Below are 14,411 nucleotides of genomic sequence, written 5' to 3' on the forward strand. Positions count from 1 at the left end.
CCTCCTGGTCATTCTCTGTACAGTTCTGTTTGTTTGTTTGTTTGTTTGTTTTTAACAGTTTCTGTACCTGATATTTTCTTTCTTTCTCTTTTACTTATAATTCTCTAACTTCTTAAGTTAGAACAGAGTGATTATATTACTCATTTTATCAGTGTAAAAGTTCTCCCCTTAAGGATGTGTTGTTGATATCTTGCTATTATTGATGGAATGCCATGGACTAGAATATTTTATATTAGTCTGAGTATTGTTAACTGATCTATGAAAAAAGCCATGAACTAAATGCAGGAAGATTCTGTCGATCTTGTTAATTAAAGTGTGCTTCACTGACTGACAGCATACCTGAGAGTGTATTTGAAACGTAGATTCTCAAGCCTCATCCCAGACCTACTGAATCAGAATCCTCATGTGATTTGTATGCATATTAAAAGTTTGAGAATCACTACCGTAGATTATAGGATTATTTTAAAAGTTAAATTACAGTTTTATTGGATTTTCCTTAGTATACTTAATGAAATTTTCCTAACTTGTGTTTTTAAAGGAGCAATCACACACTCTTTGGTGTTCTAAATTACACTAAGACTCCTGGAGGAAGTAGAAGACTTCGTTCTAATATATTAGAACCTCTAATTGATGTTGAAACCATTAACATGAGGTTAGATTGTGTTCAAGAACTGCTTCAAGATGAGGAACTCTTTTTTGGACTTCAGTCAGGTAAATGAATATCATCTACTTTTACAAATACAATTTTTTTTTTGCGGTACGCGGGCCTCTCACTGTTGTGGCCTCTCCTGTTGCGGAGCACAGGCTCCGGACACGCAGGCTCAGCAGACATGGCTCACAGGCCCAGCCGCTCCGCGGCATGTGGAATCCTCCCAGACTGGGGCACGAACCCTTGTCCCCTGCATCCGCAGGTGGACTCCCAACCACTGCGCCACCAGGGAAGCCCAAATACAAATTTTTTAACAAAATACATTGTCTTCTTGAAAAGATACCAGTCCTGTTGGATTAAGGCTCATCCTAATGACCTTATCTTAACTTGATGACATCAGCAAAGGTCCAATTTCCAAGTAATATCACATTCAGATACTAGGGTTTAGAATTTCAAAGTTTCTTTTTGGGGGATACAATCCAACTCATAACATGAGGTAAGAGAATTGCCCTTGGCATCTGTTCACTGGCATGGCAGTGCAATTTTCTTTTTAAATCTGTAGGTGGAGGGGCAGTTTATATGCACTGATCCGAGTCCAATTCCTGGTTTCTAGCAACTTGATCTGTCTTCCATAACCTCACTTCCCCAACCTCCCCTCATGTTGCTCTGGAGGTCTAAACGGAAGTGGTACTTGAAAATCTAGAAGGCATTTACAGCCTTTAGGTTTTCCTAAGTCCAATTCTAAATACCTTTTAATTAGTATAATTTCTTCAAAATTCTGACATTATACTGACTGTGACTCTGCATTTCCAATGTTGTTTTATATATTCATTTTTTTCTATATATTCCTGTGTATTTTGTGAGGCTTTGGGAAAGGTACAAAAAGGCCACTTTTTAACTGGTCAGCCTTGTTCACAGCAGCACCTTATCTCTCTTGTTCCATTAAACATCTTGTTGAAAAACAAATTTTCTGCACACACTATCTTCTGTTCATCACTACATCTTAATCAGTCTTGTTTCTGTGCTCACTCCTGCACTGAGACTGCTCTTGTCAGGGTCACTATAGCAGATATTGTTGGTTCTCTGTCCAGATCTTCTTGGGTCTCTTTTATCTTTCTTTGTGCCCCTTTTCCCTGCTATGTGTGCTTTTGCTTCTAATGGCCTATACCTGGACTCTCTTGAGAGGCCTGCCCTCAGGCTATTAGAGGGCTTTGCTCTCAGGCACGGAGTGCCAAAAGTGCCTTGTGGACCTTAAATGATTGAATGTTGTGGGAGTATGAAAGCCCAGCTGTCTCACACTGTTTTGGCAAAAACCACGAATGTAACTTAAAGTCCACAAGCCTTCTACAGGATCGGTTGAAGTTACCTTCCATAGGAGTTTGCCTGAAATTATATTTTTGTTTGGCTTTTTTTCTCTTTCCTGTCCTTCTTGTCTTCTTTATTGGTTTCTCGTGGAAGCAAATTCTTAATATATTACTTGCACATGAATCTTCATCTCAGCCTCTGCTTCTGGAGCACCCAGCCTAAAACGTTCACCCATAGTCTCATTGTTTTGAAATTTAATGGACACATATTAGTTCTCCTATTTGAAATCCAGCTTCTTTGGTGCTGCCAAAAATCTCTCCTTATTGAATTACTGCCTTTCTTTGCTTCTGTGATTATACAGTTCCTAGTTTTCTTCCTATTTCTTTGGAGTTTCCTTTTTTTTAAGCTCTGTCACTCATTTCTTTAACGAGTTTATGACTATCCAGTCAAAACCAATGGGGTATCTCCCTTGTAATGTTATCTTTACTATTTCCAAATAGACTACAGGACTGTATACTGTCTTGGAATATCTTCAGAAAGCTCTGTCATTGATCAGGTAACACAGTAAAAACCCCAGAGTCCTTTCTTTCAAATGGAAGTGAGAATGACTTCTGAGTCTTCTTTTTAGGCTTGTTTTCCTTTGCTCGTTCCCTAAATGCTATGGCTCTTCAAAGGTATGTCCTGGGTTGTCTTTTTACCCTGTATATTCTTATTATATGATTTACCCACCATCTTGGTCTTATAATTATCATTCACGTATTCGTAACTTCCAAATTTACATCTCATGTCCAGATATCTCTATAGACCTTCAGCCCCATATATCTTATTGCCTACTGTGCATTTATTAGATGTTCCTTAATCACCTCACATTTAATGTGTCCAAACTGTGCCATCTTCCCTTCTAAATCAATCCCTTCTGATTTCAGAGAATAGCTCTACATCCAAGCTGTTTACCAAACCAGATACCTGGAAGTCATTCTCGACACTTCCCTTCCCTGAAATTAATCATCAAATTTTGCAAAGTCTCTTTTCCATATATCTCTTGCATGTTTAGCTTCTGTTCCCAATGCTGCTGCTCCAGCCTGGGGTACCATTTATCTATAATCTGATTTATTGCAGCAGCCTTCTGTTTGGCTTCCTCCTCCAATCTTGTTCTTTACAGTCTCTTCTCTATATGAGAGCCTGAGAGATCTTTTGAAAATATAAATCTGAGCATATTACTCTTCATTAGTTTCTTGTTGTTGATGTAACAAAGTACCACAAATTTAGTGGCTTAAAACAACATGAATTTATTATCTTACAGTTCTGGAAGTCAGAAATCAGTTTTGCTGGGCTAAAATCAATGTGTTAGCAGGTCCACCGTTTCTTCTGGAGGCTCTAGGGGCAAAACTGTTTCCTTGCCTTTCCAGTTCCTAGAGGCCATCTACATTCCTTGGCTTATGGCCCTTCCTCCATCTTCAAAGCCAGCAGAATAGTTTCTTCTCTACTTTCTGACCTCTGCTTTTGTCCTTATATCTTCTCTCTTTGACTGATCCTCCTACCTCCCTCTTTTTTTTTTTTTCTTTTTTGGCCACGCAGCTTGTGGGATCTTAGTTCCCTGACCAGGGATGGAACCTGGGCCCCTGGCTGTGAGAGCACAGAGCCCTAACCACTGGACTGCCAGGGAATTTCCTTGCCTCCTTCTTATAAGGACCCTTGTGATTACTTTGGGACTAACAAATAATCCAGAATAATCTCTCCATTTCAAGATGCTTAACTTAATCCCATCTTCAAAGTCCCCTTTACCAGATAACATATTCAAAGGTTCCAGGGATTAAGATGTGGACATCTTTGTGGGGCTACCACATATCCACGTGCATAAAATCCTTCATTCTCTTCTCATTACTTTTAGGATAAAATCCAAACTCTTCTGGATGGCTATTTCTTTATCATCTCCCACAGCATCTCTTGTTACTCGTCACTTGTCATTCTGCCTTCTAGTATAATTGAACTTCTTTTAGATACTTGAACATATCCTATCTCATGTTCTGGCTTTTAAAATTTTTTTAATTTAATTTATTTCCATTGGGGTATAGTTGATTTACAATATTAGCGTCAGTTGTACAACATAATGATTCAAAATTTGTATAGATTATACTCCATTTAAAGTTATTACAAAATAATGACTATATTCCTTATGCTGTATAATATATCCTTGTAGCCCACTTATTTTATACATAGTAATTTGTACCGCTTAATCCCCTACCCCTTTCTTGACCCTCCTCCCTGCTCTCTCCCCATTGTTAACCACTAGGTGGTTCTCTGTATCTGTGAGTCTGTTTCTGTTTTGCTATACTCTTTCGTTTGTTTTATTTTTTAGATTCCATGTATAAGTGTTTGTCTTTCTCTGCCTGACTTATTTCACTAAACATAATACCCTCCAGGACCCATCCATGTTTTCGCAAATGGCAAAATTTCATCCTTCTTTTATGGCTGAGTAGTATTCCATATATATGTACACACACATATACCACATCTTCTTTATTCACTCATCTGTTGATGGACACTTAAGTTGCTTCCATATCTTGGCAATTGTCAGTAATGCTGCTGTGAACATTGGGGTGCATGCATCTTTTCAAATTAGTGTTTTTGTTTTTTTCAGATATATACCCAGGAGTAGAATTGCTGAGTCATATGGTAGTTCTATTTTTAGTTTTTTGAGAAACCTCCATATTGTTTTCTACAGTGACTGCACCAATTTACATTTCCACCATCAGTGTATGAAGGTTCCCTCTTCTTGACAACCTTGCCAACATTTGTTATTTGTGGTCTTTTTGATGATAGCCATTCTGACAGGTGTCAGGTGGTATCTCATTATGGTTTTGATTTGCGCTTCTCTGATGATTAGCAGTGTTGAGCATCTTTTCGTGTGCCTGTTGGCCATCTGTATGTCTTCTTTGGAAAAATGTCTATTCAGTTCTTGTGCCTACTTTTTAATTGGATTATTTGTTTTTTTGATATTGAATTATTTGAGCTGTTTATATATTTTGGATATTAACCCCTTCCCGAGTATATCATTTGCAAATATTTTCTCCCATTCAGTAGACTGTCTTTTCATTTTGTCAGTGGTTTCCTTTGCTGTGCAAAAGCTTTTAAGTTTCATTAGGTCTTATTTGTTTATTTTTATTTCCTTTGCCTTAGAAAACAGATCCAAAAAAATATTGACCGTTCATGTCAAAGAGTGTTCTGTCTATGCTATCTTCTAGGAGTTCTATGGTGTCAGGTCTTACATTTAGGTGTTTAATCTATTTTGCGTTTATTTTTGTATATGGTGTGAGAAAATATTCTAATTTCATTCTTTTACATGTAGCTGTCCAGTTTTCCCAGCACCATTTATTGAAGAGACTGTCTTTTCCCCATGGTGTATTCTTGCCTCCTTTGTCATAGATTAATTGATCATATGTGCATGGGTTTATTTCTGTTCCATTGATCTGTGTGTCTGTTTTAGTGTGTATCATGTTCTGGCTTTTGTACTCTGTAATATTTGTCTAGAATCTTTTCTCTTTCTTCTCTGTAACCTCTTCTCCCAAGCTACTCTTTAGCCAACTGCAGTTCATAATTTACCATCCTAGTTTAGATGTCACTTCTTCTAGAAGCCTCTCTGACTCCCCAAGTCTATGTTAGGTATCTTTTCTATATGTTGTCTATAGTATCTTGTTATGGCACTTATCTTACAGTATTGTAAGTGAATGTTTTGTTGGATGATTCCCATATGAGTCTAGAACATAATGGGTGTTCATATTTGTTAAGCTATTGATTTATTATTAAACATGTTGAAAATTGTATTCTGTTGTTCCAAAGATTATAATGTTCAATATGATGAGATTTTAATGAAAAACTTGGATTTTATTTGAAGCTTTAGTTTCATATATTTTAAGTTTTATAATTCCTTATAATAGAAAGTTTTAAATTGGCATCTACAAATGTTAAATATTTCTATATTTTCTTTATCTTGACAGTTTATAATTTATCTTAACATGTAATAAAGTAGGAGAGCAGGAATACAGAACAAGGGTAATTTTTATAGTTTATTAAAATATGAGAATGTGAACCTCATAAAAAGTACAGTACGTACTTTCTTGTAGGCATTCTACAACAGGGATGAAAACATGAAGATTAAGTTATAAGTTTTTGTCCTCAGGGATCTTACATTCATGTTAGAGACACAGAACTCTAAATAAATAAATATGATACAGTGTGAAAAACACAGTAATAATTTAATATTTTGTGGAAACATAGAGGAGGGAGCTGGGATAAATATAGTATCCAGGATTCACAGAGATAATATTTTAGCTCTGTCTTAAGGGAATGAGTAGGATTTTGACAACAGGAGAATTCTAGAAATGATACTCAAGACAAAGGGAACATGCCTGAGCAAGGTATGTTGATGTGCATAGGGGTAACAAAAATGTGTTTTGGATGCAGTGGCTGGGATAAAGATCCGGTATGGGTGCTGCTGTGATCCTGAGCAGTCATTACTTTCTAGGGTACACTTCTTTTTCTGGGAAGTTGAGAAAGATAGAGTTAACATAAGCTTCTGCAGTTATACTTACATTGTTATAAAAGAACTTGCTGTATTTAAGGCATGGCCAGTAGTTATTTATGACTTGAAGCCTTGGGGAATGGCAGGAAATGAGAATTGAGGCTGGTTTATGAAAAGCCTTTATATAATGCTAAGAAGTTTGGATTTTATCCTGATATCAATAGGGAGGTGATGATTCTAAACCAAGAGAGTAATATATATGGTCAAATCCTTATTTTAGAAACATTGTTTGTTTGTTACAGTAGATTTGGGGAGAGGAAGAAGGAAGAGACTGAAAAAGAGAAAGGCCAATCTATGTGAGGGCTTAAGAGAGTCTGACTAGTGGACTCACATATAAAATGTCATGGTAGTATAATATAATAGTATAATAGTATACTCAGCCTATTTACTCTAATTTTTTAACCACAGTTTTAACATAATTACCATAGAAGTGGTAATTTAGAAAGAGGCACAGCTCTAGAGGTAGGCAAACTGAAGAACATCAAAAATTTGAACAAGAAAGAAGTGACATAAAATTTTTGTATTTAGTTCTTTTTTTTAAAGGATAACAGTTTGGGGCCACTTTGTGAAAGTATCAATACGTTTACACAAAAACTTTTGAGATCACATATTACAATGATGATAATAACCATGAGTCATTAAGAAATAGTTACTATAGTTTAAGGTAAAGAAAAAAAACCTGGAGACATTTAAAAGGGATAGATTCCAATTATCTATACATATACTTTTATAGTGTACTTGAAGCTGGAAAATGAGTTGAGAAGAATAAAATAACAGTTTTGAGCTCTGGTATGTGCAAGGTACCCCTATGCACATGTTATTGCACTTAATCCTCACTACAACCCTAGGAGGAAGATGTTATTATCCACATTTAAAAGATGAGAACAACTAAAGTTCAGAGAAGTTATGTAACTTTTGGAAGGTTATATGGTTAGTGGTTGAACTATGCTTTTAAACTAATCTTCTCTGATCTTTTAAGTATCATGTAGAAAAGTTAGAAGTCAAAAAGGTGGGAAGAAAATTATGATAAGCAACATCTAAAAGTCAAAGAAGTAGAGTTTCAAGAAGGAAGGGGTGATCAACTGTGGCAAAATTTGAAGACAAGTTCTGAGTAATCAAAATTAGGAAAAGACCACTAGAATTTATTAGTTTACTCCTGGTAAATGTAAGATAGTTGAAGATAATTCAAACAAGTAATATTTTCAGGTAAAACTGTTCTGTTCTATTACTTGAGGATAATATTTTACATAGTGTATATTTTTAAAATGTAACAAAGTTTAACTGCTCATAGTTTCTGTTTGTTTGTTTCAGTTTTAGCAAGATTTCTTGATACAGAGCAGCTTCTTTCTGTTTTAGTCCAAATTCCAAAGCAAGACACGGTATGTTTATGTATAAATTATATGTTATATTGTTATACCTTATGTGATATAACTTGTCTTAATATGATGTAACAATTGGAAAATATGAAAATATTTTGGAAATGTACATCATTATTAATATCTGGAGTATTACACCTTTTTAAAGGAAACTTTTTTCCTCAATGTATTATCATATATGATAAAATTAAAAGTTTCTTAGGTGAGGAATTGGTATATTTTCATTTATCAAATATTTACTTAAAGAATTTGGATATAGTTTTCAAAAACCTTAGATGACAATAATTTGCTTAATAAATAGAGAAAAATTGTTTTAGTTCCAAAGGTCCTTTAAAAGGTGATCATTATGTGAAGTTTGATTAGTTTTCAAATATGCTTAACATTTAGGAATGAAACAAAGTCTTTGGATATTTTACAAATTTAAATACTTAGTGCCATATATACAATGGAATATTACTCAGCCATAAAAAGAAACGAAATTGAGTTATTTGTAGTGAGGTGGATGGACCTAGAGTCTGTCATACAGAGTGAAGTAAGTCAGAAAGAGAGAAACAAATACTGTATGCTAACACATATATGTGGAATCTAAAAAAAAAAGTACTGATGAACCTAGTGGCAGGGTAGGAATTAAGAGGTAGACATAGAGAATGGACTTGAGAACATGGTGGGGGAAGGGTAAGCTGGGATGAAGTGAGAGAAGCATCAACATATATACACTACCAAATGTAAAATAGTTAGCTAGTGGGAAGCTGCTGCATAGCACAGGGAGATCAGCTTGGTGCTTTGCGATGACCTAGAGGGATGGGATAGGTAGGGTGGGAGGGAGGCTCAAGAGGGAGGGGATATGGGGATTTATGTATGCATATGGCTGATTCACTTTATTGTACAACAGAAACTAACACAGTATTATGAAGCAATTATACTCCAATAAAGATCTATTTAAAAAATAATAAGTAAATACTTAGTGCCTATAGGCACATTCTATAAAGAAAGTAATAGATGGTTTTCATTCTTCCATTTAAGGTGAATTGGAAAATATTTACTTTAATGAAATACATGTACAGTTGACTGTTGAACAATGCAGGGTTTGGAGTGTGCCCCTCCCCGCCCCCCATACAGTTGAAAACCCACGCAGGTGTGTAACATTACAGTCAGCCCTCTGCATAGGAGGGTTCTGCAACTGGATTGTGTCACACTGTATTTTTTGAATAAAATCCACCTATGAGTGGACCTGCACCATTCAAACCCATGTTGTTCAAGGGTCACCTGTATATTTTTGCTTGTGTGCTTAAAAAGGAAAGACGTCTTGTACATCAGTAATATTTGATTTAAAATTTGATTACTTTGCAAATCCATTGAAGGCTTATCTATGTTTAAGAAGCCTTTCCATATTGTAGAGATAATTGCTCTTAAGGTTCATTTACAATAAAAACATTATATGGAAAAGTTTTGGCTGTTGGGCAGGCAGAGAATTAGAAGTTTCCTTAAATAATTGAAACACCTTAAAATTCAATATATGCAAATGAGAGGTAACCTAGAACAACTGATGTCTGGAACAAAATTAGTTGGTTTCATACAATGAGGTTAGAAGCATTCCTTCCTCTTCAGTTTTCTCATAGTGTTTGTGTAGAACTGGTACTATTTCTTCCTTAAATGTTTGGTAGAATTCACAAATGAAGCCATTAAAACTTGGAATTTTCTTTGTAGGAATGTTTTTGACTCTAAATTCAACTTCTTAAATATTTAATAGATATGATGCTATTCAGGTTACCTGTTTCTTCTTCTTCTTTTTTTTTTTTTGGCCACGCAGCCTGTGGGATCTTAGTTCCCTGACCAGGGATTTGAACCTACAACCTCAGAAGTGAAAGTGCAGAGTCCTAACCACTGAACCACCAGGGAATTCCCAGAATATCTTACTTTTAATTAGGGTGTTTATTTCATTTGTACTTAATGAGATTATTGATATGTTTTGATTTAAATCTGCCATCATGGTACTTTTTTTCTATTTGCTTTCTTTTTCTTTTCTTCTGCCTTCTTTTGGATTAATTGAATATTTTTTATGATCCCATTTTACTCCTCTGTTGATTTATTGGATAGAACTCATTGTTTTGTTATTTTAATGGTTGCTTTCAGGTTTATTGATTACATCTTTAGCTGACTTCAGTCTACCTTCAAATAATATTATGTCACTTCACATGTGGTATAAGAACCATAGAGTACTGGCAACAGAAGCAAAAATAATACAAGTTGGGAGTATATCCAACTAAAAAACTTCGGCACAGCAAAAGAAATAACCAATAAAATTAAAATGTAACTCCAGAATTGGAGAAAATATTTGCAAATCATATATCTGATAAGGAGTTAATATTCAAAATATATAAAGAACTCATAACTCAATAGCAAAAAAATAAACAATCTGATTAAAAAATGGTCAGAGGAACCAAATAGATATTTTTCCAAAGAAGACATATGAATGACTAGCAGGTGCGTGAAAAGGTGTTCAGCATCACTAATAATCAGGGAAATGCAAATCAAAACCACAATGAGATATCACTTTTTTAGAATGCCTGTCATCAAAAGGATGTAAGATAGCAAGTGTTGGTGAGAATGTGGAGAAAAAGGAACCCTTGTACATTATTGATGGAATGTAAATTAGTGCAGCTAAATTTATGGAAAAGAGTATAGCAGTTCCTCAAAAAATTAAAAAAATAGAACTACCATATGATCTAGCAATCCCACTTCTAAGTATATATCCAAATGAAATAGAAGCAGGATGTCGAAGAGATATCTGTACTCCCATGTTCATTGCAGCATTATTCACAATAGCCAAGATACAGACACACACACAGACACACAGTGGAATATTATGCAGTCATGAGAAAGAAGGAAATACTTCCATTTGTGGCAACAGGGGTAGCATTGAGGGCATTATGCTAAGTGAAATAAGCCAGACAGAAAAAGATAAATACTGCATGGTTTCGTGTATGAGAAATCTAAAAAAAAAAGCAAACTCACAGAAAGAGTAGAAAAGTTGTTGCCAGGGCTTACAGATCAGGGAAATAGGAAGAAGTTGGTTAAAGGGTACAAACTTTCAACTATAAGATGAATAAGATCTGCAGATCAAATATAAAACATGTGACTATAGTTTATAACACTGTATTGTATAATTGAAATTTGCCAAGAGAGTAAATCTTAAATGTTCTCACATACAAAAAGAAAGATAAATATGTGAGGTGATGGATGCATTAATTAACTAGATGGGGGGATCCTTTTGCAATGTGTATGTACATCAAATCACCACAATGTACACTTTAAATATCTTACAATTTTATATGTCAGTTATACCTCAGTAAAGCTGAAAAAGAAAACCTTATGGTAGTATGCTGCCATTCCCCCCATTCCTCCCACTGGGCTATTGTCATATATTTTATTTCTACATATATCACACAGTTTATTTTTTAAAATATAACAGCTTTATCAAGGTAGAATTCACAAAGCATACACTTCACCCATTTGAAGTATACAAGTTAACCATGTTTTGTATATTCATCGTTGTACAACAAACACTACAGTCAATTTTAGAACGTATTCATCACCCCAAAAAGCAACACTGTACCTGTTAGCAATCACTTTCCATCCCTTCCAATCCTCTTCCCCCCAGTGCTTGGCATTTCTAATCTATCTGTTCCTTTAGATTTGCCTATTCTTGACATTTCATATAAATAGAATCATACAATATGTAGTCTCTTATGTTTGGCTTTTTTCACTTAGCATAATGTTTCAGGTTAATTTATATTGTAGCATACATCAATATTTGATTCTTTTTTTTTTTCTTTTTCTTTGTGGTACGCGGGCCTCTCACTGTTGTGGCCTCTCCTGTTGCGGAGCACAGGCTCCGGACGCGCAGACTCAGCGGCCACGGCTCACGGGCCCAGCCGCTCCACGGCATGTGGGATCTTCCTGGACCGGGGCACGAACCCGTGTCCCCTGCATCGGCAGGCGGACTCTCAACCACTGTGCCACCAGGGAAGCCCTGATTCTTTTTATTGATAAATAATATTCTATTGTATGGATATAGCACATTTTGTTTATCTGTTCATCAGTTGATGAACATTTGAGTTGTTTGCACTTTTGATTATTGATAATGCTGCTATGAATATTTATATACAAGTTTTTGTGTGGATGTAAGTTTTTGTTTATCTTGGATCTATACCTAGAGTGGAATTGCTGGCTCATATGGTAACTCTATGTTTAATTGTTTGAAAAACTGCCAGACTGTTTTCCAAAGTGACTATCATTCTACATTTCCACCAGCAGTCTATGAGGGTCCCAACTTCTCCACATCCTTGCCAACATTTGTTATTATCTGACTTTTTGATTCTAGTCATCCTAGTGGGTATGAAGTAGTCTCTTGTGGTTTTTATTTGCATTTCACTGATATGACTAATGATGTTGAGCACCTTTTCTTGTGCTTATTGGCCATTTGTATATCTTCCTTGCAGAAATGTTTACTCATATCCTTTGCTAATTTTTGATTGGATTGTCGTTTTATTATTGAGTTGTAAGAGTTCTTTATATATTCTGGATATAAGTCCCTTATTGTATATATGATTTACAAATATTTTCTACCATTTATTGGGTTGTCTTTTCATTTTCTTCATATATCCTTTGATATTACATGTTAATTCCCTTCCAGAAGGATGACTATTTAGCTTTTTTTCCTTTTCCTTCTATAAACATGGACACTTCCCTACTTCCCCTCACCCAGTAAGGTTATAACATAATTTTAGTTAGATCAAAATGATTATGACTATCCATGCTACACAGAACTGAGCATGCACAACTTTCTACATTTTTCCCCCAGAATTAATAACTTTTTTTGTGTGTGGTTTACCTTGTACTTTCACTAATTCAAGCATAGACATTTTCACCAATTATATAAATATCCTTTCAGTATATTCTAAATATCCTCTCAGTATTCATTCATTCACTTCAGGTACTCAGTCAATTTCAACCTCTGGAAGATGTCTCTCCCACAGGTTTCAAACTTGTTCCAATCTGGATTGGTTACCTCTCTTTCGCTAGAATACAGCTATGACCCCAGATTTCTCTTCATCATCATTGTTTGTCTTTCCTGTGTTGGATCTCTCTTTTTTTAAAAAAATGTTTGTTTATTTATTTTATTTTTGGCTGCATTGGGTCTTAACTGCAGCACGCAGGATCCTCCACTGTGGCGCGTGGGCTCCTTGTTGCAGCACATGGGCTTCTCTCTGGTTGTGGCCCACATGGTCAGTAGTTGTAGTTGCCTCTCAGCATGTGGGATCTTAGTTCCCCGACCAGGGATCCAACTCACATCCCCTGCATTGGAGGGTGGATTCTTAACCACTGGACCATCAGGGAAGTCCTGGATCTCTTGTTTTTTATATCCCAAGTCTTCCTCTGTTTTCACTTACTCTCTTCTTTTCATGGAGCACAGTTTTTAGTAACTCTTTGAGAAAGAGTGAGACTTTATATGTCTAAAATGTTTTCTCATTTCCTCATGATTGATTGATAGTTTTGCTGAAACTAGAATTTGTCAGGAAGTAATTTTTCTTCAGAATTTAGGAGGCATTTCCCCACTGTCTTGTAGCTTATAATGTTCCTATTGAGAAGTTGAAACCATTGAGACTCCTGAATTTTGGATATGACTGACATATTTTCCCCCTCCATTCTCTGGAAGCATGTAAGACCTTTTGGTTTCAGCATCTTTAGAAAGTGAAAATAAAAATTAAATAAAATCTGAAATCTTCAGAAAATTTGCAAGTACATTACAAAGAACTTATTTTCCTGAAAATTTTAAGAGTTAGTTGCTGACATGATGCTCTGTCACTCTCAAATACATTAGTATTTCTTACAACAAGGATATTTTCCTATTCAACCACAGTAAACCTTCAAAATAAGGAAATTAACGATAATACCATTTAATAACATTTAATCCTCAGACCTCATTCAAGTTTTGTCAATAATATCCCTTATTATTATTTTTTAAGATGTATTTATTATTTATTTATTTTTTTAATTTTTGGCTGCATCGGGTCTTAGTTGTGGCATGTGGGATCTTTGTTGAGGCATGCGGGATCTTTTGTTGTGGCGCACAGGCTGTTGCGACGCACAGGCTTCTCTCTAGTTGTGGCATGCAGGCTCCAGGGCATGTGGGCTCTGTAGTTATGGCACGCGGGTTCCAGAGCGTGTGGGCTCTGTAGTTTGCAGCATGCAGGCTCTCTAGTTGAGGCGTGCACGAGCTTAGTTGCCCTGCGGCATGTGGGATCTTAGTTCCCTGACCAGGGATCGAACCGGCGTCCCCTGCATTGTAAGGTGGATTCTTTACAACTAGACCACCAGGGAAGTCCTGCCAACAATGCCCTTTATAGAAAAAGGATTCAGTTAAGAATCAAGCATTGCCTTTAGTTTTTGTATCTATTTAGTCTTCAGTCATGACCATGACACTTGAAAATTACGG

General features: G+C 35.7%; 1 protein-coding gene across 1 annotated transcript in view; it reads left to right on the forward strand.

Annotated features, from left to right (window-relative positions):
- MSH4 (mutS homolog 4) overlaps positions 1-14,411 on the forward strand; it is a 96,713-nt gene that overhangs the window by 19,200 nt on the left and 63,102 nt on the right. Inside the window, exons 7-8 of the mRNA XM_065881894.1 lie at positions 539-711; positions 7,848-7,915. Of these exons, the coding sequence (XP_065737966.1) occupies positions 539-711; positions 7,848-7,915 (241 nt within the window). The remainder of the gene's footprint in view (positions 1-538; positions 712-7,847; positions 7,916-14,411) is intronic.

Source organism: Phocoena phocoena, chromosome 1 (assembly GCF_963924675.1).
Source record: "Phocoena phocoena chromosome 1, mPhoPho1.1, whole genome shotgun sequence".
Lineage (NCBI taxonomy): Eukaryota > Metazoa > Chordata > Mammalia > Artiodactyla > Phocoenidae > Phocoena > Phocoena phocoena.